General features: G+C 35.8%; 1 protein-coding gene across 14 annotated transcripts in view; it reads left to right on the plus strand.

The window, feature by feature from the left end:
* Positions 1 to 22,505, plus strand: part of LOC127881168 (sperm-associated antigen 17-like) — a 53,711-nt gene that overhangs the window by 9,291 nt on the left and 21,915 nt on the right. For 8 of the 14 annotated variants that reach the window (XM_052428855.1, XM_052428851.1, XM_052428863.1 and 5 more), the window contains 12 exons: positions 1,139 to 1,292; positions 2,082 to 2,275; positions 3,158 to 3,295; positions 4,322 to 4,486; positions 5,804 to 5,915; positions 6,976 to 7,182; positions 7,662 to 7,694; positions 9,559 to 9,576; positions 11,650 to 11,808; positions 16,174 to 16,209; positions 21,106 to 21,293; positions 21,768 to 21,922. In XM_052428855.1, the coding sequence (XP_052284815.1) occupies positions 1,139 to 1,292; positions 2,082 to 2,275; positions 3,158 to 3,295; positions 4,322 to 4,486; positions 5,804 to 5,915; positions 6,976 to 7,182; positions 7,662 to 7,694; positions 9,559 to 9,576; positions 11,650 to 11,808; positions 16,174 to 16,209; positions 21,106 to 21,293; positions 21,768 to 21,922 (1,559 nt within the window). Of the gene's footprint in view, positions 1 to 1,138; positions 1,293 to 2,081; positions 2,276 to 3,157; positions 3,296 to 4,321; positions 4,487 to 5,803; positions 5,916 to 6,975; positions 7,183 to 7,661; positions 7,695 to 9,558; positions 9,577 to 11,649; positions 11,809 to 12,224; positions 12,255 to 12,959; positions 12,987 to 16,173; positions 16,210 to 21,105; positions 21,294 to 21,767; positions 21,923 to 22,505 lie in introns of all 14 variants that reach the window. The other 6 variants (XM_052428854.1, XM_052428856.1, XM_052428857.1 and 3 more) reach the window with 6 other exon arrangements.

Here is a 22,505-nt window from a genome sequence, read left to right on the forward strand (position 1 = left end):
TGCAGTAATCATTGATTACTCTTCATACACTTGCATTAAACCCTGTTTTCCCATGATTACTCTTAATACACTTGCATTAAATCCTGTTTTCCCATGATTACTCTTAATACACTTGCATTAAACCCTGTTTTCCCATGATTACTCTTAATACACTTGCATTTAACCCTGTTTTCCCATGATTACTCTTAATACACTTGCATTAAACCCTGTTTTCCCATGATTACTCTTAAATCACTTGCATTAAATCCTGTTTTCCCATGACTACTCTTAATACACTTGCATTAAACCCTGTTTTCCCATGATAACTCTTAATACACTTGCATTTAACCCTGTTTTCCCATGATTACTCTTAAAACACTTGCATTAAACCCTGTTTCCCCATGATTACTCTTAATACACTTGCATTAAACCCTGTTTTCCCATGATTACTCTTAATACACTTGCATTAATTCCTGTTTTCCCATGATTACTCTTATTACACTTGCATTAAACCCTGTTTTCCCATGATTACTCTTAATACACTTGCATTAAACCCTGTTTTCCCATGATTACTCTTAATACACTTGCATTAAACCCTGTTTTCCCATGATTACTTATAATACACTTGCATTAAACCCTGTTTTCCCAGAGCAAGGTCATTTGATCAATATATAGCAATAACATGTTGCTGTTATTATCTTAGGGTATTTTCTTGTTGTTAGGTACCAATTATATCAGGTTTTACACCATTCTATGTGATCACATACGACAACTTATTTCCTTTTCAATGTCACTTTTATTAAATTCATGGTTTAAAAAATGAAATGAATTACCAAATAGTTGCTGTTTGATATGTTTGAATGTATATATTTATCATAGCATTTCATAAATATTGAGCTGACCTGTGCAAACAACATACTCATGGTGAGCATTTTTGATCATCTTTTGTCTGTTGTTTGTCATGTGTAAATTAAAACTTTTCCCCAAGCCTCATGAAAACGACTCTTTCACAGTTGATCAAATATTCAAGTCTGCTACATATGTAGGTCAACAGAGCTAAAAACATATTAACTCTTTAATCTCGCTTCAATTTCTACCAGTATATATATTTCACTATATATTTTGCATAAAATAATTGCTGTATCCATCTTTTGATTAGAACCAGTTTGGTGTGGCCATGTTTGAGGACGTAGCCTGCATGATCTATGACCTGATAGATGCGCACCGCCAGTGGAAGAACTACTTACAGAACCTCAACCTCATCCCTGTGCCTGTCTTTGCCGTGCCAGCCTCCACAGCCCCTCCTGGCGGAGGTATTTGGAGACATTGATTTTCTCTGAAATATGCTACATTGTGGAAAAAATCTCTTTTTTTGGGGGGGGGGGGAGCAGAATAAGTGGACCCATTTGAAATCCTTTCAAAATCACATATCGTGTAACTAAAATTATCTTATTAACACAATCTTTGGCAGATAAAATTAGTCTGCATTGTTTATATGTTGTTTTTTTTTTAATGTTCCTAACTGGATTTCAACTATTCGGGAAATATCTGAAATGTGATTTGTGACAAGTTTATTCACTGTGTGAGAGTAGCATGTGGTGTGTATAAGTACAACTCAATTGTTGTTTTTTCACATATTATGTATGCATGACAATCATGTAATTGTTGCAAAAAGAAAATATGAACCGTAATTTAGTTGTGATTGACAATAATGAAAATGTTTTGAGAGATAAGCATCGTATGATAGACATCACTTGAAATACATGGCTGCGATTAGTTTCTGGAAAAAGGATAATGGAACAATATGGTAATACAGTTAATTTTAATAAAAAATGACAAAGTAAAAACAAAACATTATCATTATTATGCAATTCTTAACAAATAACATCTCTCTCACAGCCAGGATATGCTTTAGTATGTTCAAGGGGTCAGATCCAGAATTAACTGGACTGTTGCTGCTTTAATATAAGGAAGACATGTGCATAACTAGACAAGAGGGTAAACTATAAATCTTGTTTCATGTTTGGTAGAAATTTTTAAAGTTATTAATTAAAAATTAAATATTCAGCAACAAATGTAACAGTTGCTCAAGTTTTTGACAGAGGGAGACAAGTCGGGTGCAGTGTCGGGCGCGCCGACCCCAGCGGGTCAGGCCCCGGCTAGTGTGACCTCCCTGAACCTGGGAGACCAGATAGAGACCCCCCATGTGGACATGCGTTACTACAATGACCTGATGAACTGTGTGCCTCAGGAGAGCGTCAGTGTGCCACTCATCATGAGCTGTATGCTGGAACAGGTACATGTCTCATGGCTTTTTTAGGCAGATTTTATAGCAGTTATTTTGTTACATTCCCAATCTAAAAAAATAATCTCAAAATCTCAATTGATGGTTTGACATAAGTTCGACATTAGAGCTGTTTAAGTGTAGACGTGAGAAATAGAGTTTGACGTTGTTATAACCATTTTACTGATCTGCTTATTTTACTGATCTGCTTATACTAAGGATTCATCTGCTTTACGTAAGTTTCATCTATAAATGTTCAAAAGTTAAAATGTAACAATTTTAATTTATCTCAATTGACATTAATGTGTAGATGATCACTAAGAAGTTAATTTTGGCTCTGTCCAGTTTTGGCTGAAATATTCCCTTACGATTTTTAATACTGTAGAATAAATAATGGATTTGTCCTTCTCCAGATATGTTGTGGGAGCATCAGTGTATGTGACACATTTCTCTGTCATTATAAATGATATGTTAGAGTTATATTACTGTTCTTTTACTACAAATAGTTGGTACATATTTTTCTGTAATAATCTTGTGTAAGGCATTACACATGATGTGCAGTATTTCTATTCTATTTCATACTGCATTTTCTGTAAGACATTGATCAATAGAGCCCTGTTTGATCAATAGAGCCGCGTTCTGGGAAAACTGGGCTTAAAACATTTTTGTAAAGTGTTACAGTCAGCAATCAAGGACGACACTCTCCGCCTACACTTGAATATTGTTAGAAGACACATTCTTTTAACATATAATTCCATGAAAGTGCAAAGTGTCATCTCTGATAGCATGTGTTGACTGCACAGGGTAATCTGGGATGTATCTTTACACACATGTAATAAGCCCTGTTTTCGCAGACCAAGGCCCAATAGTTTCTTTGCCATTCTTCCAATGTAGATTGAGGCGACCCAGCAGAATATTGAGCCTCCCAGTGAACAGAAACCCCCGCGCAGGTCTGACGGACTGAACACGAACCTCGCTAACCACCTCAGCTCCCTCGCCTTCAAACTGGCCCTTACCGAGGAGGAACACAATGTAAGGGAGCCTCACTATGAGAAAAGGGGGCTTAATGCATGTGCGTAAAGTGTTGTCCTAGATTAGCCTCTGCAGTCCGCACAGGCTAATCAGTGATGACGCTTTATGCATGAAATGGTTTTTTCGGTTAAATGAAAAATACCATAAAAGTGGAGAGTGTCGTCCGTGATTAGCCTGTGCAGTCAGCTCAGGCTATTCTGGGACGAAACTTTACACAGGTGCATTAAGCCCTTTTTCCAAGAGCAACTTCAAGGGATTGTTATGGCCTCGCCATCTGAATTCTAGAGGGATAGAGGCATTGGCCTGTCTGTTTATTCTTACATTTGTCACAGGTTAAGTAAATTGCACAATTTGTTCAGCACCCACACTATTTACTACAGCGCTTTTATAGCACAAAGTTGCTGCTTATGACCATTTCAAATTCACCCATATCATCAATATTACGTTTGTCTTGACCTTGACATTGAAACCATCCATCAGAAAGTCTGTACACCCTCAAACACTGCCTAAAAATCATCACAAGGTCCAGGAATAATTTCCAGATCACTGCGCCTCATGGATGGTAAAAATTCGGGTCAATTTATAAAGAACTAATTTGTAGTTTTCTGGACAGTAATTGCAAATTTGACCAATAATAATTTCGACTTTATCAGCTCTTGTGTCAGGTAGCTTGAGTTTTTGCGTGCACTGCATCCGTGACAGGTTGAGGGGATTTTAGAGTTACATACAGTGCCAACACTTCATGCTACAGCTTTTTGTTTCTTACACAATTGTCATTTTGTCCTTAAATGGACTGAAAGTAACGAAACAGGCTATTTCTTGGTCAACAAGATTTTCAGAGTTTGCACAGGACAAGTGTGAGTAGTTTAAATGACTTAACTTCTGTCGAATATATATAAATCCAAATAAACAAACAAAGATGACATATTTTACCTTAATACACATGGATAAAAAATCTTTGGTTTTCAACACTGCTAAATCAATGTATTTAAGAAAAATCTATTTAAATAGATCCAATACTTTCAGGCTCTGTCTGCGGTGCTGACCCTGCCAGAGCGCCCCCCAGAGGAGTTCAAGCAGCCCCTGCTGGTCAACCCGCACGACGACATCACCCAGCGCACCCACCACCTCAAACAGATCTACGGCTTTGACCCGGAGAGAAAAGAGGAGGACATGCTGAAGAGACTGAAGGTACCTGCTTAGATGACCTTCACTCTTGGAAAACAGATCTTAATGCATTTGCGTAAAGTCTTGTCTCTGATTAGCCAGTGTAGCCCGCACAGGCTAATCAGGGACAACACTCCACTTTTTAAGGTATTTTTCCTTGATAGGAAGTCTTTTCCTTGCAGAATTCTAGTTCCAGCAGAAAGTGTTGTCTTTGATTAGCCAGGTCACACTGAACAGGCTAATCTGGGACGACACTTTAGGCACATGCATTTAGTAAAGTATTCCCAGGTTGAGATTCAAATAGTCCTGACAAACAACTGTTAGCTCCGTCTTATTAGCACAATATTTAGTTGCAATGCCAGATTGTGCTCAAGATGAAATAAAACACTAGCATTAAGGCAAACTTTTCCTTTTTTGTGTTTGGGGCATAAAGCATGATGACAGTTTTTATGCTCCCCCTAAAAATTTTGGGGGGAGCATATAGTCGCCGCTTTGTCCATCTGTGTGTCCGTCCGTGTGTCCGTCCGTGCACAATTTTTGTCCGGGCTATTTCTCAGCAACTAATGACCGGAATTCAATGAAACTTTATGGGAAGCTTCACTACCAAGAGGAGATGTGCATATTATCAGCAGGTACTGGTCGGATGATTTTTCACAGAGTTATGGCCCTTTGAAATTTTCCATGAACTGTACATATAGTGCAATTCTTGTCCCGGCTATTTCTCAGCAACTAATGACCGGAATTTAATGAAACTTTATGGGAAGCTTCACTACTAAAAGGAGATGTGCATATTATCAGCGGGTTCTGGTCGGTTGATTTTTCACAGAGTTATGGCCCTTTGAAATTTTATATAAAAAATTCTTGTCCCCCGAACTACTGTGACCTCAAGACGTTTCCTTTTATCTGAATATATAGTGCAATATTGTGACAAAACAAACCTTTGGGGAGCATCACCCGTCTCCGACGGTTTCTTGTGTCTGCCTCATTTTATTAAATTGTTTGATGAATAAAACAATAAAAAACATCTGTTTGTTTTTTTACAGTGTTTTCATCAGGGCAGAACTCTCATTAACCTTTAGAATTGTTAAGTGTTACATTATGCCTATAAACAGTTGAATGCAATTCAATCCAAGAACATTAGACAAGTGGGAACATATAAACCAATTATATTTCTGAACTTGATTCTGCTTTTCTATGTACAAATGGTTTAAAGCTAAATTCATGCAACCATGATCTCTTGTTCAAAAAACTATTTGCTAATACCTTTAAGCCTGTATGATCTGCAAGGGATTCATGGGAATACATGCAAGTCGAGTAAATTATGCTTTATTCCTATCTCAGATTAGTACGGTGCTGCAGTTTCCCAGACCTACGTCATCTGTAGCAAGGGAGAGGGCATCCAGACTTCAAGAGCTCATACACTTCTGTGCCACGGAAGGAATGGCACAATCTGGTGAGATTTGTTGATGTGTCTAATTTGTGTGTAGTACTTTTTTTTAGTTCACTTGGATTCTGCCATATGGCCATCCTCAGACTTTGAAATGTTAGGTTTTGGGGTATAGTGGCAGTACAAAAGGGTCCTGTTTCATAGACAACCATTTGTCTTTTAGGTCCCGGTGTATAGCACCTAGTACACTGCACCTCGGTATAACGTCTCATATGAAAGACCCGTTGGTTTTGAGCTAGGGATCAAATTTCTGACCCCTGAGTTGTGTTGTCAGTGTAACCACAAGACCATGTGTCTGCTCTGTCATAAGTCGATCATAATACCTGTCTCAAATCTGCCATACTCTATTTTCTTTTTTCTGCAGATTTCTTTTGAAAATATGTACTATTAAGTTTGTAGAATAACTTGGCAAAGAAGGGAAATCCACTATCCCACTGTACAATTTGGCCATATTAGCCAGTCATTACTACATTTAAGAGGTGGAAAACATGTTGCATTCTGTTTCAATTTAGACTTTTTTGTCTATGACAAATTACTTTGTGTTATGGTTAATGTCAGGCGTAATCTTAAATATATGTTAAATTTATTTTGTAATCTTTTCATTGAGTATTAAATTGAAATAACTTTATCCTATCTTAGCATTCAGTTGTATTTTGGGTGGTTTAGGAGGTATGCTACAACTTTCATGTGTGTTGCTGTGTGAATGTTAGTTTTTGACATCTTTTAGTCATGAAATTAATAAGCTTTCAATAAATTCTCATTCTGGGAAAACTGGGTTTAATGCATGTGCGTAAAGTGTAATCCCAGATTAGTCTGTGCAGTCTGTAATCAAGAACAACATTTTCAGCTTTAATTGATTTTGCTTTTGAAGGAAGTGTCTTCTAAACAGAAATACAGTCAAGGCAGGAAATTTTGTCCCTGATTAGCCTGTTTGGACTGCACAGGCTAATCAGGGACAACACTTTATGCACATGCATTAAGACCAGTTTCCCCGAACGAGGCTTATTGAATGACCTTACAGAACATACAGGCTTCTGAAATTGTTGTTTGTTAACACCCCTGACAGAGATAGACAGAGCCTTCAAGCAGTTTGTGTTTGAGTCGATGGATCTGGCAACCACTGATGCTAACGGCTTTATCATCACTCGAGATAGCGAGGGGTTGGAGCATTCGGCCATACCCTGGGACGACCCCTACCCGTTTTTTAAGGGCATGATACCCAAACACGAGAAGGAGTCTGTCAGAATGAGTCCTGTCTCAGACGAACGCTCAGGTAAGAATAAAAACTCACTTTGCTGTATGGTTGTGTTTTTGAAGAAATATGGTAGCACACGCTGAAGTGGTGGTCACAAGCAATGTGTGTGTGTCTTACAAAATAGCATAAAATACTCTATTCTCTCACGTTTTAGAGTTGTTCAAGTTTGGTTTGGTTTTATGAACTCATTTTAATATATTTTAGCTGATTTTGTCTTTCAGGTTGTAAAATAGGCACACTTCTGAAATGTGTGCTCCTTGTTTTCTTTGGTCAATTTTTGCACTTTTTGCACATAAAAATGTTAAAACAAATGGGCTATACTTCATACTTATTTTTTGGCTTGCTTTGTCATTTATAAAAGGATTACCCCTTTGTAATAAATTTAATGCAAACAAAAATAGGATTTTTTAAAATGCATAGTTGCATGACATTAAAAAATCTACCCAATTATGATTAAGTTGATTTCCAAGTTAGTATGATTTTTTATCTACACTCAGGAAACAATAAGGAACGTTGTTCGGTAAATGGAGGTAACATTCAATTTTCTTGCACTATTTATTCTGTATTTTTTGCATTTTGTGAACACTCTGTGAACTTGTTCACTGTGATATGTGTATGCATGCAGCATGTGCACTTAAGCTATGAATTATCTTTTGAAGTTGATTCTTCAATTCTTGAAAATTAATTATCACCTTTGTTTACATTGATATAATGTGCAAAACATATATTTCACAATGCCTTAATAACCATTTTCATATATTAACATGTTTAAAATATGTTTACTTCTACATAATTGAACTTATTTTTGTGAAATCAATATTAAAGCTGTATGATGTTGATAAATTTATTACATAATGAAAAAAAAATGTCTTAAGAGCAATTATAAACTTGTGATGATCATGTCCATGGACAAGTTACCAATTTTACAATAATTATTATTGTGATTTTACCAAAGCCCCTGAACTTGCTCTTGATCTGTAATTGTCTTATGAATATTGTAGATTTAAATTCTATGACTTTTATAATTATGTTTGACAACAAAATAAAGTATGAATGATTTCACACGGTTGAACAGCAAGATATTTGCCTACTACAGGGGCGGAGTCAGACTTGTTTAACTCCCTTGGTTCAGACTCGCCCTCTATGCCCTCAACCCCCCTGACCCCGCCTCCTGCCCCTCGTCCCGATCCCCCTAGTGGGGACACACCCGTCCCAAAGAAGGCTAAGAAGTCAAGGCCGGACTCCAAAGGAAGTGGAAAGAAAAAAGGCGGGAAGGGGGAGAAAAAGTCTGGAAAACGTAATATTCAGTGGATGTAATGTTAGACACTGACATAGAAATTGAGCCAGCTCTAATACAGAAAATAATGCTATTTATGTTGATTGATCCGCAGATAACCCCTTTAATGCCCACAACACTCAAAATCTGTGAATACTTTGACCAATATTTTAAAAAATAAAGTTAATACAAATAAAATCAATGTATCTTGTAGTAATAGCCAAATTTTCAACACTTGATGTAGTCTGGTTGCATAGATTTAAGGCGATACAATATGCTTGTAAATTTTAAGATACCGTGGCGGGAAATTCACAAGGAATATATTGTGGCACACAAAATAAAAACGAGCATTTTTTATCTCCTTAAATCTATGTTACCACACCACATCTAGCGTTGAAATTTTGGCTATTGCTATAAAGAATACTGATTTTTTATGGGTTAACTTCATTTTACGAAATATTTTGCAAAATATTTGTAAATTTTGAGTATTTATGTTACTTTTAGTAGTAAGCTATAAGGCATGTGCATGTTTGCATTGTATAGATTGTCATGTAGATACATGTATATGGAGTTGATGTTGTTTCACTAATGTTGTTTGTTGATTCTTATTTTACAGCTTCGATATTGATGTTTTACCATGCTAGTTTATATAAATCGTGATATATTTGGCATAATCTGTTTGGCAATTAATAAATAACAAAATTAACATATTTAGAAATGTAAGGCTAACAGGTGAGCTGTGAGTACCAAAACCAGCGATCTCAGGCCCTGCATGTTTTAATCTGAGAAAAAAGCAATATTAGTTTACTATTATGAGTTGAGATTATATAAGATATCTTTGATTATATAACATATTTTGTTTTACAAGTTTGATAATAATTTTGAGGGTCATTAAAATATTTAGACATTTAGATATTTTTGCATTGTTAATGCCAAGCCAACCTAGTCAATGCCAATGTGTATTACTTAATTTATCGAATTAAAATTCTTATCGGACAGCATGAACTTTTGCATTTTGTCATGCTGGTAATTTTGTACATTAGATATCAATTTTGATTCCCTTGAAAAGTTCTATATTCGCATAATTAAAATCCATGAATTGCTTTATTTATTATTAGTGACAATAAACGTGGAGAGTAAGCAAGGCTTTAATAGTGTAGTTGATCAGAATCCTAGAAATTCCCACCAGACTCTGTCTTATAGGCAACATACATATTAGTTTAGTTGACCTTTTTATATAAAATTAAAACTGTTACTTGCCTTAAGTCTTCTAGCAAACTTTTTGCAAGTCTGACAAATGTAGCTTGTCTCAAACCACTGCTCCAGCACAGTATGTACTCATCACGTTATAGCTTGCCTATATATGTACTCATTTTTAGCACGGCTGTTTTCGGAGAAAACCCGCGGTTTTGTCATAGCCAGCTCGTTGTGTTGTGTCATCCGCGTTGTGGTAAAACCTTAACATTTTGTCAAGGTTTTGAACATTGGCTATAAAATCAAAGTGCTTCCACCTACAACTTTGAAACTTCATATGTAGCTGCACCTTGATGAGTTCTACACGCCTAACCCATATTTGGGTCACTAGGTCAAAGGTCAAGGTCACTGTGACCTCTAAAAAAAAAAAATTCTGACAAGCTTTCATTTATTAAAAAATGCACCTGCAGCCGAGTGTTGGCACCCATTATGCAGTGCTCTTGTTATTTTCTTATCTTAGACACTGAAGTCTACCCATCAATTGCAACCAGTTATTCAATAGTTTGTATTAGTATAAAACAGCTCAAATACATTGACCTTGCACTTGTTTCTTGGATTATTTCCTATATTTTCAATCAGATTGGTTTGTGCATGTTTTGCCCGATTTTAATGAGACCAAAACAGCTTACTAAGTGAGGGATGCTTCAATCAATTTAAATCACATCCTTAATTTTTTTTTTATTTATTCTTCATCTTGGTACTTTAATATATTCATGCATAAAGGTCATTGTCAGGTTAAAAGTGGGGAGCTATGCCTCACGTCAGTCTTTTTGTATTTGTCTGTAGGAGAAAAGTAATGTCACAGGGAACATTTTGCACCATTTCACTCGTGCGGAGTTGAAAATAGAATAATGAAAAACCAAAATTGAAACAATTAAAATTTTAATTTACCTTCAGTGACTGAGATTATGGCAATCATGATCATCTTTTGAAACAAATAATAATAATACGTCAAATGTCCTGACAATTTTTATGGCATGTCTTAATTTGTCTTGATTTGAACCTGTACAAATATCACATGTACAACAATACGCCAAGCTCACGTTGTTTGTTCTAAAATTAATATTTGGAATGTCTGTAATATATTGCTGTATGTGTCATGTGTGTTTATCATAATGTTGTGTTTGTTTTGAACTATGTGATTGTGTGCTTACATTAGTAATGAAAGGTTATGAGGTCAAATCTGGAAGCTAATGATATTACTAATAGGACATGGGTTCAATCTTGATATTTTGTCTCCCGGTACTTATTGGCATATACATTATACAAAGATTTCAATCTTAATGGTAAAAGAGACTTATTTAAAATCAGACACTTATTCAACTGTTTGATTATTTTGCCAGAAAACAAATGTTAAATACTTTATGTAACTAATTAAACAATTGAACAGAGCTGATATGAGAGACTGAATACTATTATTTACCACCAACGTTTGTGTGTAGGGGGGGGGGATTCTAATATTTATGTAAAATAATGTGACTTTTTAGCTCATTATGATTTAGACATTTCAGTTAAAGATTTACCTTAGGCATGTATAAATTTAGCATAAAAACATTGTTAAAGGAAAATAAATCATAATTAAGCATGGAAATTCAGGCATTTATTAGGGAATATACGGTAATCTGTATTGGACATTTAACTATCCAATTAAACACCATTAATTGAGCTGTGTTCTGGGAAACCTGGGCTTAATAATTGTCATTCCAGATTAGCCTGTGTAGTCTGCACAGGCTACCGAGAGACAACACTTTCTGACTAAACTGGATTTTTGCTAAGAAGAGACTTCCTTTAAACAAAAAACTGTAATAAGGGTAAAGTGTCGTCCTTGATTAGCCAGTTCAAACTGCACTCTTTACGCATATGCTTTAAGTCCTACTTTCCCAGAACATGCCTCAATATTTCCCATTATGAACTGCCCACAGCCCTCCTCTCACACTTCCCTGTGCTGATTGCAGGTGCCCAGTCGCCAGCCCTGTCAGTGGAGAAGCCTGCCAGCCCCACCGCGGGAAAGGAACATGATTCACGCCCTTCCACTGCAGACAGCAAGAAGGGCATCCTGCGACCTTCATCAAGGTCTAGCTCCCGCGAAGGTCGCAAGTCGAGGTCTCCCTCTGGTAAGAACTGCATTCACTGTGTAATAGATGTTGTCAGTGATGATAAATTTGCAAAGTACAGCTGAAGTTTGTTAGTTTGAAGTTTTGATTGTCCAAAGATGTTTAATATGATGATGTGAAGTTCAATATTTCAAGGGTTGAGTGCAAAAATATTGTATCTTATATAAAAATGTGAGACAGGTATGACAGTTTCACAGTAAACTTTTGATTCCTGAACAAGTTGCTCAAGGAACGACAAAATTAATGTAAGGATGCAAAATTAATTGTTTATATGAGAGCATCAGTTTTGAGATTATTTTTGAGATAACAAAGTTTGGCTGTACTCGATTGAAAGTGATTTTTTTCCCCCTAAATTGTGAACATTTACATAAGTCATATAAGAAAATGCATCATTGACATTGCCTCATTTATTTCAGAACACAACAAGCATCGGACTAGTACTTCAAGTAGTGCTATTGACCAGTTATGGCTCATTGCCTTTCATAATTTGACATGCAGCTGAATCATAGGACTTCCACTCAATTTGTTCACATAGCACATTTCTTAACTTCACATTTCTATCATCAATTGTCTTTTTTTAACCCTTACAATGCGGGAACCGAATTTTTAAGGCCTATGCAAACAGTTTGGATCCAGATGAGACGCCACAGAACGTGGCGTCTCATCAGGATCCAAACTGTTTGCTATTCTGATAGTATTCTTTGAAAGAAATCGAAGAAAATGCGAATTTTATAAATTCAGCAGACGACATTTTAGCAGACGACACATTTCCCAGCATGCAAAGGGTTAAATATTTGAGCCTTGTTCTGTGAAGCCTAGGGTTAATGCATGTGTGTAAAGTGTCATCCCATCTAGCCTGTGCTGTCCGCTTTCTGCTTTATTGTATTTTTTATATAAAGGAATTCTTTTAGAAAGAATCCAGGTTAGGCTGAAAGTGTCTTTAGATGCCTAGTTTTCACAGAACAAGATACACAATGCTTTAAATGTTGTGGAGATCTGTTTGCTCATCCACAATCTTATGATAAAGCTCATGCCATGTGTTGTTGTTGTTGTTGTTACATTCAGCCATTGTTCTGTTTCGCTGTGGTTCAATTCCAGTCCATCTCTGTCACAAGACATTGTTCAATCATCCACACTGCATTCATTTTCAGCTCGTCGTCGTAGTTCTCACATTTCAGGTACTCCATTCTTGTATGCTGTTCATCATTTGAGCCGCGTTCTGGGAAAACTGGGCTTAATGCATCTGTGTAAAGTGTTTGAAATATTTTCTAAGCAAACATTCATTTTAAGAGGAAAGTGTTGTGCCAGATTAGCCTGTGCAGACTGCAATCTGGGATGACACTTTACACACAAGCGTTAAGCCCAGTTTACGTAGAATGTGGCTCATTTAAATACTCACTGTTTCTTTTAAAAAAGTCGATGGATAGAACACAAAGAAGGCTCTGATGAAAATATTTATTGTCTCCCTTTTCTGAGAAAATATCATTCAGTATTGCTCTTTTACTGATACCCAAAAGTCACAAACAACTGTTTGATTAATTTGGAAATAGAAAAATAAAGATATGTGTAAATGCAATTTTTAGAATAAGTAAATAATGTTCTCAGTGATGTGTACATTTTAATAATAATTGTGTAATACAATATTTTTACTGGATTATAGCATTTTGTTTATAATCAAATATGGAGGTCATTTTTTGGCAGATTTTTGTCAAAATTCTTCAATTTTGATGGGAGCATATAGTCGCCGCTTCGTCTGTCCGTGTGTGCGTCTGTCTGTCCGTCCGTGCACAATTTTTGTCCGGGCTATTTCTCAGCAACTAATGACCGGAATTCAATGAAACTTTATGGGAAGCTTCACTACCAAGAGGAGATATGCATATTATCAGCGGGTTCTGGTCGGACGATTTTTCACAAAGTTATGGCCCTTTGAAATTTTCTATAAAAAAATTCTTGTCCCCCCAACTACTGTGCCCTAAAGACGTTTCCTTTTATCTGAATATATAGTGCAATATTGTGACAAAAAAACCTTTGGGGAGCATCACCCTTCTCCGACGGTTTCTTATTTAGAATTGAAATCTAAACTGTAACGATGTACAGGTTTTCGGTTTTGGTGTTCAGTCCATCCTTATAACACTATTGAAAAATAATAGTTTGGTGTAAACAGTGTTCTGTTTTTTGGTATTGGCACATTTTGAAATTGGTTCACCACATAATTGTATGTGTCATGGTTCAGAGATACTCTGAGAGAAAACAAATCTGTCCTCTCTTTCAACATTGTGTTAAAAGAGTCGTTTAAATTGCCTATGTGAGGTTTTTCATCCGATATCCATTAATTGTAATTTGTTAATGACTTTATTTCTCATTAACTGAACCCTGATGCATACATGTATTCACTAACATCAAATGTGTGGTTTAATTAGATCATACTGAAAAAGATTTGTAATAATATAATGTTTGTAGTTATATTGTGTTTATATGTTTTGTCTTTACTGAGCTTTAATGTTTGTTGGAAGAGTGTTTTGTTTGTGTATATTTTATTCATATATAATTGCAGTAAATTTTCCTTAATTCCAATAATCACCATTTTAGCACTTAAGTCATCAGTAAAATCCAATTAAAGGTGGCAATTGACCACTCACCAGCTGTCAATTAAACTCACGTAATAATAAATCAGATTTTGTTTATTTCGGCCACATGGTCTGACAAACAAAGACTGTCTTAGTAATGGAATAAGCGTTTTATGAAAACACAACTTAGTGGGCGGAGCGATCTCGTATTTGGTGACTGGTAATTTATTTTACAGTTGAAAAAAAGGAATTGCTGACCTTGAAATGTAATTGAGTTAGAGAAGTTAAACTGCACCTGTTTTCAACATGCTTCTATGGTTAAGCTCCCGTCACAGTTGCCATTTTGAATAGTGTTTCAAGTATACAGTGAGCAAACTTGCCAACAAAATCTTATTCGTTTATGTAGTTTCTATAATAAATTGAGAATTTCAGGGCAAATTTGGTATTTGTTCTGTAAGTTTTCAGACACTCTTAATATTCGGACATCCCCTTTTTAGCCAAAATAATTATTTTTGTGACGCTAAATTTTTGAACATAATGGTAATTGTCCATAAATAATGGCTTTAAGTTTTCGGACAGTAAATTTTACAACGATATTTGACCAGACTTCTGTCCTATAGCGCTTATCCGGATTATGGTTATAAAATCTTGGAGAAGATGGCTTTAAGGGGGAAGGACCATTGTATTTGCCTGACAGCTTTAAGTGAAAATAAAAAGTTATTTATACTCTATAGGTCAGTACATAAAGTTGTCATGAGTTTAACATGCATGTGATATTATTCTTTGAATCAATTGACACTTTAAATACCGCATACCCATATCAGATCTTCCATGCAATATTTTTAGTGTCTTTAAATTTTCGGGACACCGTTTTTAAAAATATTAATGTATTTAAATTTTTGGACACAAAAAAGTGTCTGACATCTTAAAGTAATAATGCTATTTATAATTTGATACTGAATAATTGATGACAGATACTAGTAAATTAAATTGAGAAAAAATATATCCTCATAGGCAGGAGAACTTTGGCCTTGATCAATTGACCTCAGAATCTATAGCCCTATTTTTTTCTCAGGAATATCCAGCATACCTACATGTATTTGGATAATCGTAGGTCAAATAACAAGAAAATGTTTTGTGTCACTGTGGAATGTTTTGTGTCACTGTGGAATGTTTTGTGTCACATCTTACACTGAATCCTCAGTAACACATTCCCATAACTGCTTCCAACAGCGTCTCTGCTGCCCTATGATACCAAGTCAGAAATAGCAGTGCACTGTTGAACAGAAACATTGCTGTACAATAATAAAAACTCAAACAATCCGCCATGAATACTTCCTTATTAAAACTTATTCTGGCAATGTCCGGACACCCTTACATACTGATGAAAACATATATCTAGGAAGTTGAGATTCTTTTAGGAATTGTGTTCATTATCTTCAAAAAAAAAGTCAGAAGCTTCAAAAAAGGCGTGCCTTTTTGACTCTTCAAGGGACATGGTCGGCTCAAGAAAGTAGCCACATTAGTGTTTATACAGATTAGCTACATAAAAAAAACACCCACACACATGTCTGTGGTTTCAAAACAAGCTCACCCATTAAATATCTTTTTCAAAATCACGTACCGTATCAACTAAAAAATCTGAATGAAACCATTGATTAATCAAATGTGTTAGTGCTGTTTGTAGCTATGAATTAGAATACTATTTGTGTACTGCACTGATTGGGAATGTGTAACTGAGTCCTAGGCCAGGGTGTGCAGTGTTGTTTTGGTGTCTGTATCTTTGTGCCCTTTTCAGTGCATTTTAACCTTGGTGATGATCGACGGCCGTCAGGTAGCTTGTGCTGTAGAGGCCTCAGTTGTTTTTATCACTCACGCTTTTCCCATAATTCTATTTTCTTTTTTTTGAATTTTAATATTTTAATTCTGGTTTAATTGTGTATCATTTTTAGAGTCACTGTATCTGCAAAATTTAAGTAATATCAATATTTCATATTCTGACAAGTAGCTACATGCTTCTTAATCTAAAAATAATTTTACAAAACGGTTTCTTCTGTATTAACAAAAATGCTCATAGTTTTGTACAATTTTACTAATACTATATTACAAGTTGAATATTTTTAACATATTTTGAAGAATGCATTTTATGTTATAAAATCATAATGTTCATACAGTTTTATTTTATCTTATATGAAAATATTATTTTAGATTGAAAGCATAGCCAATTAAATTACTATTAAATTCATCATTTTGAACCAGACATTTTGAGTCAGTCAGTTTTAGTTTACTTTAAGTCTGTTGTTTGTCTGATATATATTCACACTATAGTTCAGTTCTTCATATATGTCTTTCATTATTTATAATTTTTCGTCAATGTATGCACAACCGTTTTGTCTTTGACCTTTTGCACAGCTGCCTACTCCCTGTATCCTGTCTGACCATGTATACAATACCGTAATAACACGACTGTACTCAAATGAGCCATGTTTTGGGAAAACTGGGCTTAATGCATATGCGTAAAGTGTCTTGCCAGATTGGCTTGTGTAGTCAACACAGACTTAACAAGGATAACACTTTCTGCTTTAGATTGGATTTTTGTTTAAAATTAACCTCCTAAAAAATGAAAAATTCAATAAAAGCAGAATGTGTCGTAACTGATATGACTTTTTACACACATGCATTAAGCCCAGTTTTCCCAGAACATCTCTTATAGTTGTATAACACTTATTTCTTACCTCATTTAATGTTATAGTTCTTAATGAACTATATGTATTGTGCACTTTTTATGAAAAAAGGGATATTTTTTTATCACAATGACCAGCATTAATCTTGATTTTTCTAAATTTTCATGACGGCTTAATGAATTCTGAGATTAAAATTAATTCATAAATACTGTTACATGGCAGACAAAGCTGCAAGTTATATTAAACCATGAAACTGTATATGATGTGAGGCAAAATCCTGTAACCAAGAAGATTAAAATGTGTGTTGCGCCGTTAAATGTCGCATCACCGTTATATGTCGCAGGCTACGAGATTTGTCGCAACGTTGACAATAAATGTCGCAAGGAACGATAAATGTTGCAAATCCTACTGACGATATATGTCGCAACTTTAACAATAAATGTCGCAAAATTTCAACTGCCGATATATGTCACAACATTTACAATAAATGTCGCACACCTTTGTAAGTCATGTTAAAAACGAAAACTTGAAGTAAAATGACTAAAACTTTAAGGTTAGATTTAGATTACCCGACGAGGTTCTTTTAGCCGACTTCCACCAGAATGGTAAGTTTTTAGTTAGTATTGTCCGAAATGGTCAATTGTGGTCAGTATTTTCCATAATTGTCAGTTGCGGTCAGTATTGTCCAAAATGGTCAGTAGTGGTCAATATTGACCCAATCAATTCTTATAATTCTTGGCTCAAGTAGGCACTTTTTGGGGGTTAACCAACCCTTGGCATTCAATTTTTAAGGCCCCAAATATTCACATTTTAATATAAAAAAATCTTGGCTGAATTTAGGGGGGGGGGACGCACGCCGCTTCCGCCCTCCTAAAGCCGCCCTTGCCAAGGTCCCAAAATGTTCAGGGGAACACCAAAACGACACATTTGTTTCACAACTGTGAATATTGGAAAATAATCTGGTGAAATTAACATAGATGGAATTAAGAAAAATGACATAAATATATTCCGATTTCTATGAAGAATTGTCGTTTGTATATTATTTTTGTCAATGACAACAGTAATGTATGTGTCGCTTAAGAGACTTTTTTCAGCTACTGAACTTATCTTATCGCCGTACAAGAATATTGAATGGACACAGACCCTAGTGCAAGCCTTTCTTCAAATTTAGGTAGGAAAATCGGATAGCATGTTCAGTTAAAGGGACTGTCAACCACGACGACAAAGAAAAGAAAAGTTGTAAAATACCGTATTTTTTTACAATTATTAGTTTATATTGATTAAAATATCACGACTGGTATATTACATTACTTGCAAAAAGTTGTTAAGTTTTCATATTTTCAGTATGTTCGGTATTAAATTTTACTGGGTATGTCTACCAGGTAACTTCCAGTTAACTATAAGTGACGCCAGTAGATTGATCATCATCGTCACGTGATAAACCCAGGAATGCAAATTGTTCATACGAGTGAACTGTATATATTTTATATACAAAATGATCAATCTACTTGCATTATTTATACTGTGTATATCGTTATGTCACCTATTTTCGCGATGTACTTTCGATTTCACATCGCGAAATTTTATTACCGAATATACTGAAAATATGAACATTTTTCAAGTGATGTAATATGCCAGTCGTTGAATTTTAATCAATATAAACTAATAATTGTAAAAAAATACGGTATTTTAAAACTTTTTTTTTTTTGTCATTTGTGGTTGGCAGTCCCTTTAATTAACTGGTAATTACGACCAACACGGAGTCCTTGTCATTTGAGCCTGATTACTGACGTTGGGTGTAAAGCCGTTCACAGAGTAAAGTGAGCTGTATTCGGCGATAATTTGATTATGGGTTTAGTATCTGATGCATTGCGCAGCTGCACCCGAACGACCACCCGTTTAAAAAGAGAACCCGTAATTCCTGGCATTTTTCATAGAAAGGCATTTTCCTTTGCCGGCCCCATAATTACTTAAAGAGCTGAGCACAGAGGTTGGGACCAGAGGTCCCGGTGTGATCCTGGATCGATGATTCTATCCAAGAATATTCGCCTTCTATTCGCTGATTCAAAGATGGCAAAGCTGTCAGTCTCCAGCAGAAATACAGAGGCATTCACATGTTGTTCTACCCAGACGGTTCCTGTTAGACTGACCTTATATAACCAAACTTGTCGAAATGGCCTTAAACCCAAAGCAAAAACTTACGGGCCCTCGCTTTTCCGATTTCCGACCAGTTTAAAACAAGGATTTTGTCATTTTTGAGTACAGCTTAACGTTTTTGGTCGAAAATGAATAGATATGACTGCTTCGGTCGATCTTCACCGCAGCTGACAATTATGGACAATACTGACCACAACTGACCATTTCGGACTATACTAACTAAAAACTGACCATTCTGGTGGAAGTCGGCCCAAATAAACCTTGTCGGTTATTCTAGATCTTACCTGAAAGTTTTAGTCATTTTTACTTCAACTTTTCAATTTTAACATGACTTACAAAGGTGTGGGACATTTATTGTTAATGTTGCGACATATATCGGCAGTTGAAATTTTTGCAACATTTATCGTTAAAGTTGCGACATATATTGTCAGTAGGATTTGCGACATTTATCGTTCATTGCTACATTTATCGTCAACGTTGCGACAAATCTCGTAGCCTGCGACATATAACAGCGATGCGACATTTAACAGCGCTACAATGTGCAAGGTTGAAACATGTAGCCTTGTAGGATTGTGATTGTATATACTTTTTTAATATATAAAAATGCATTATAATTAATGGTATTAACAGAAGTCAGAGGAAAATCTGCTAGAAAAATTTGCCATTTTCGTAATTTGTTTTTCCATCTTAGTTTCATGTAAAATTAGTATGTCACTTAGTATTATTTTTTACCTTATTTTTCCACTTGGGTATAATGCACCCTTAATTTGTAAACAAACTTAACTTGCCACTTAATTAGTCCATTATTGATGTAACCCGAGGTGACTAGTTTTACGCCTTATCAGACTGTATGGGGAATATGCACATTATTTTAGCTAATTGTCTGTGTGTCTGTATGTTGTCCATCCATCCATATAAAATCTGGGTCCTGCCATACTTGACAAGTATTGAAGCAAGGTTAATGAGACCCAGCCTCTGGATTTAAGGCCGTACGGTCAATAAGTTTGTTATTGCAGTTATCTCCGGGCTAAAATTGTGGTTGTTATGTATACAGAAATAAGTGAAAACTAAGATGTCGATCCTGTGACAACTCAGAAATTACTTAAGCTATTTTGATCAAACTCAGAATGTGGATAGGGGGCCAAGTATGGTGAAAATGTTTGTTATTGCATTTATCTTCAGACAAAAATGTGGTTGCTTTGGTTACAGAAGTATGTAAAAAACGAAATTTGGATCCTGCGACAACCAAACAAATGTTTAAGGTAGTTTGACAAAACTCTGTATGTGGGTAGAGGGTCATATGGTGAATTATGCACATTATCCTGCCATATTTTAAAAGTACTTAAAAAGTGGATTAATTAAACTTATGGAATTCCTGTTACTCTGTCAACATTAATCTGGTAGGGTACTGCAGTTTTATCTATGACAAAGGTATTGTTATTATAAAACCTTAATTTCACAATTAATGATTATATAAGATTTATGTTTCACTTAAATATCTTACAACCTGAAGGCCATATGTATTAAACACATGTTAGGATATGCCCTTGTTTTGTTTCATAAAACTGTTTTCCCCAAGTCATTTATTTGAGTCCAAGTCATTAATATGAGTAGCGTTCTGGGTACATTGGGATTTACGCTTGTGCCTAAAGTGTTGTCCAAGATTAGCCTGTGCAAACAGGGACGACTTTTTCCACCCAGAAAGGATTTTTGTTTAGAAGAGACTACCTTTAAACGAAAAATTCCATAAAAGCAGAAGGTCCACACAGGCTAATCTGGGATGACACTTTAGGCACATGCATTAATCCCAGTTTTCCCAGAATGAGTCTCCTATTACCTTCTTGCTAAGAATTCTGACAGTGAATGAGCGTCCGATATATTTCTCCCAGTCCACTTTGAGGCTGACACGGAGGGTCACACGATCGCGCACGTGAAGAACGAGGACAAGGATGAGGAGGAGGAGATCCTGGGTGGAAAGACCACGGAGGAGAGCATGAATGAGATTGTAGACGCACAGAAACGGCAGCTTGACCAGTGGTGCTTTGCCGAGCACTACGACAAGAAAGTGCTGCTACAGGTACGTGGACACATTGCAGAAGAAGAGATTTTATTTTTTGTATTTATTAATTTTTTTTAGAAGGGGGGTGGGTTTCCTGTTTGTAATTTTGTATGCACTACAGATATTTCAAGTATCTTTTTTTTATGTAAGAGACACATTTTTATGAACATTTATTTATTGCCTCTTTATTAATGATTTACATGTGTACATGTAAAAGGTTCGTATTGTCACTTAAAATTCTCTGATTGAGGAATATTTGTGCCTATTAAATATACTAAGTCAGTGATTTGAGTTTGAATTGCAATTTCTTACAATTGATTGTAGTAAAATAATTAAATGTCAATGTTCAAATCTTAATAATTTGCAGATGTATCTAGCAAAACTACATGACATAATTCACATTATAATGAGAGAGAAAAATGTGATTGCAAGCATGCAATTTGTTTAACACTTGAAAGTTGTTGCTCATGTGTTTCTTGTCTGTGTGTGCAGGTGATGAAGTCGGCTATCTACAAGTTGCCGGTGGTGGAAACGTACTACCACAAACGAGACCACTCCCTGATGGTAGTCCTTCACAACCCACACAACCAGGAGTTACAGAAGCACGAGGACTGGCACTGTGAACTACACTCCAACATAGGATTCAGGTCAGTCAAAGGCACATGGCACTGTGAACTACACTCCAACATAGGATTAATGTCAGTCAACTGCACATGGCACTGTGAACTACACTCCAACATAGGATTCAGGTCAGTCAAAGGCACATGGAACTATTCACTACACCCCTATATAGGATTCAGGTCAGTCAATGGCACATGTAACTATGTACTGTACTCCAATATGAGATTCAGGTCAGTCAAAGGCACATGGAACTATGCACTACACTCCAATATAGGATTCAGGTCAGTCATTGGTATATGTAACTATGCACTGTACTCCAATATGAGATTAAAGTCAGTCAAAGAAATATGGAACTATGCACTACACTCCTATATAGGATTCAGGTCAGTCAAAGGCAAGTGACATTATGAACCACACTTCAATATAGGATTCAGGTCACTCAAAGACACACGGCACTTTGAACTGCTCTCCATTGTTCATTTCAGGTCAGTCAAATGCACAAGGCATTATGCACTACACTCCTATATAGGATTCAGGTCAGTCACTGTGAACATGGCACTGTGAACTGGGGCCCAATTTTGATCCCCCAAAACACTGCTATTCAACCAC

Source organism: Dreissena polymorpha, chromosome 5 (assembly GCF_020536995.1).
Source record: "Dreissena polymorpha isolate Duluth1 chromosome 5, UMN_Dpol_1.0, whole genome shotgun sequence".
NCBI classification, from domain to species: Eukaryota; Metazoa; Mollusca; class Bivalvia; order Myida; family Dreissenidae; genus Dreissena; species Dreissena polymorpha.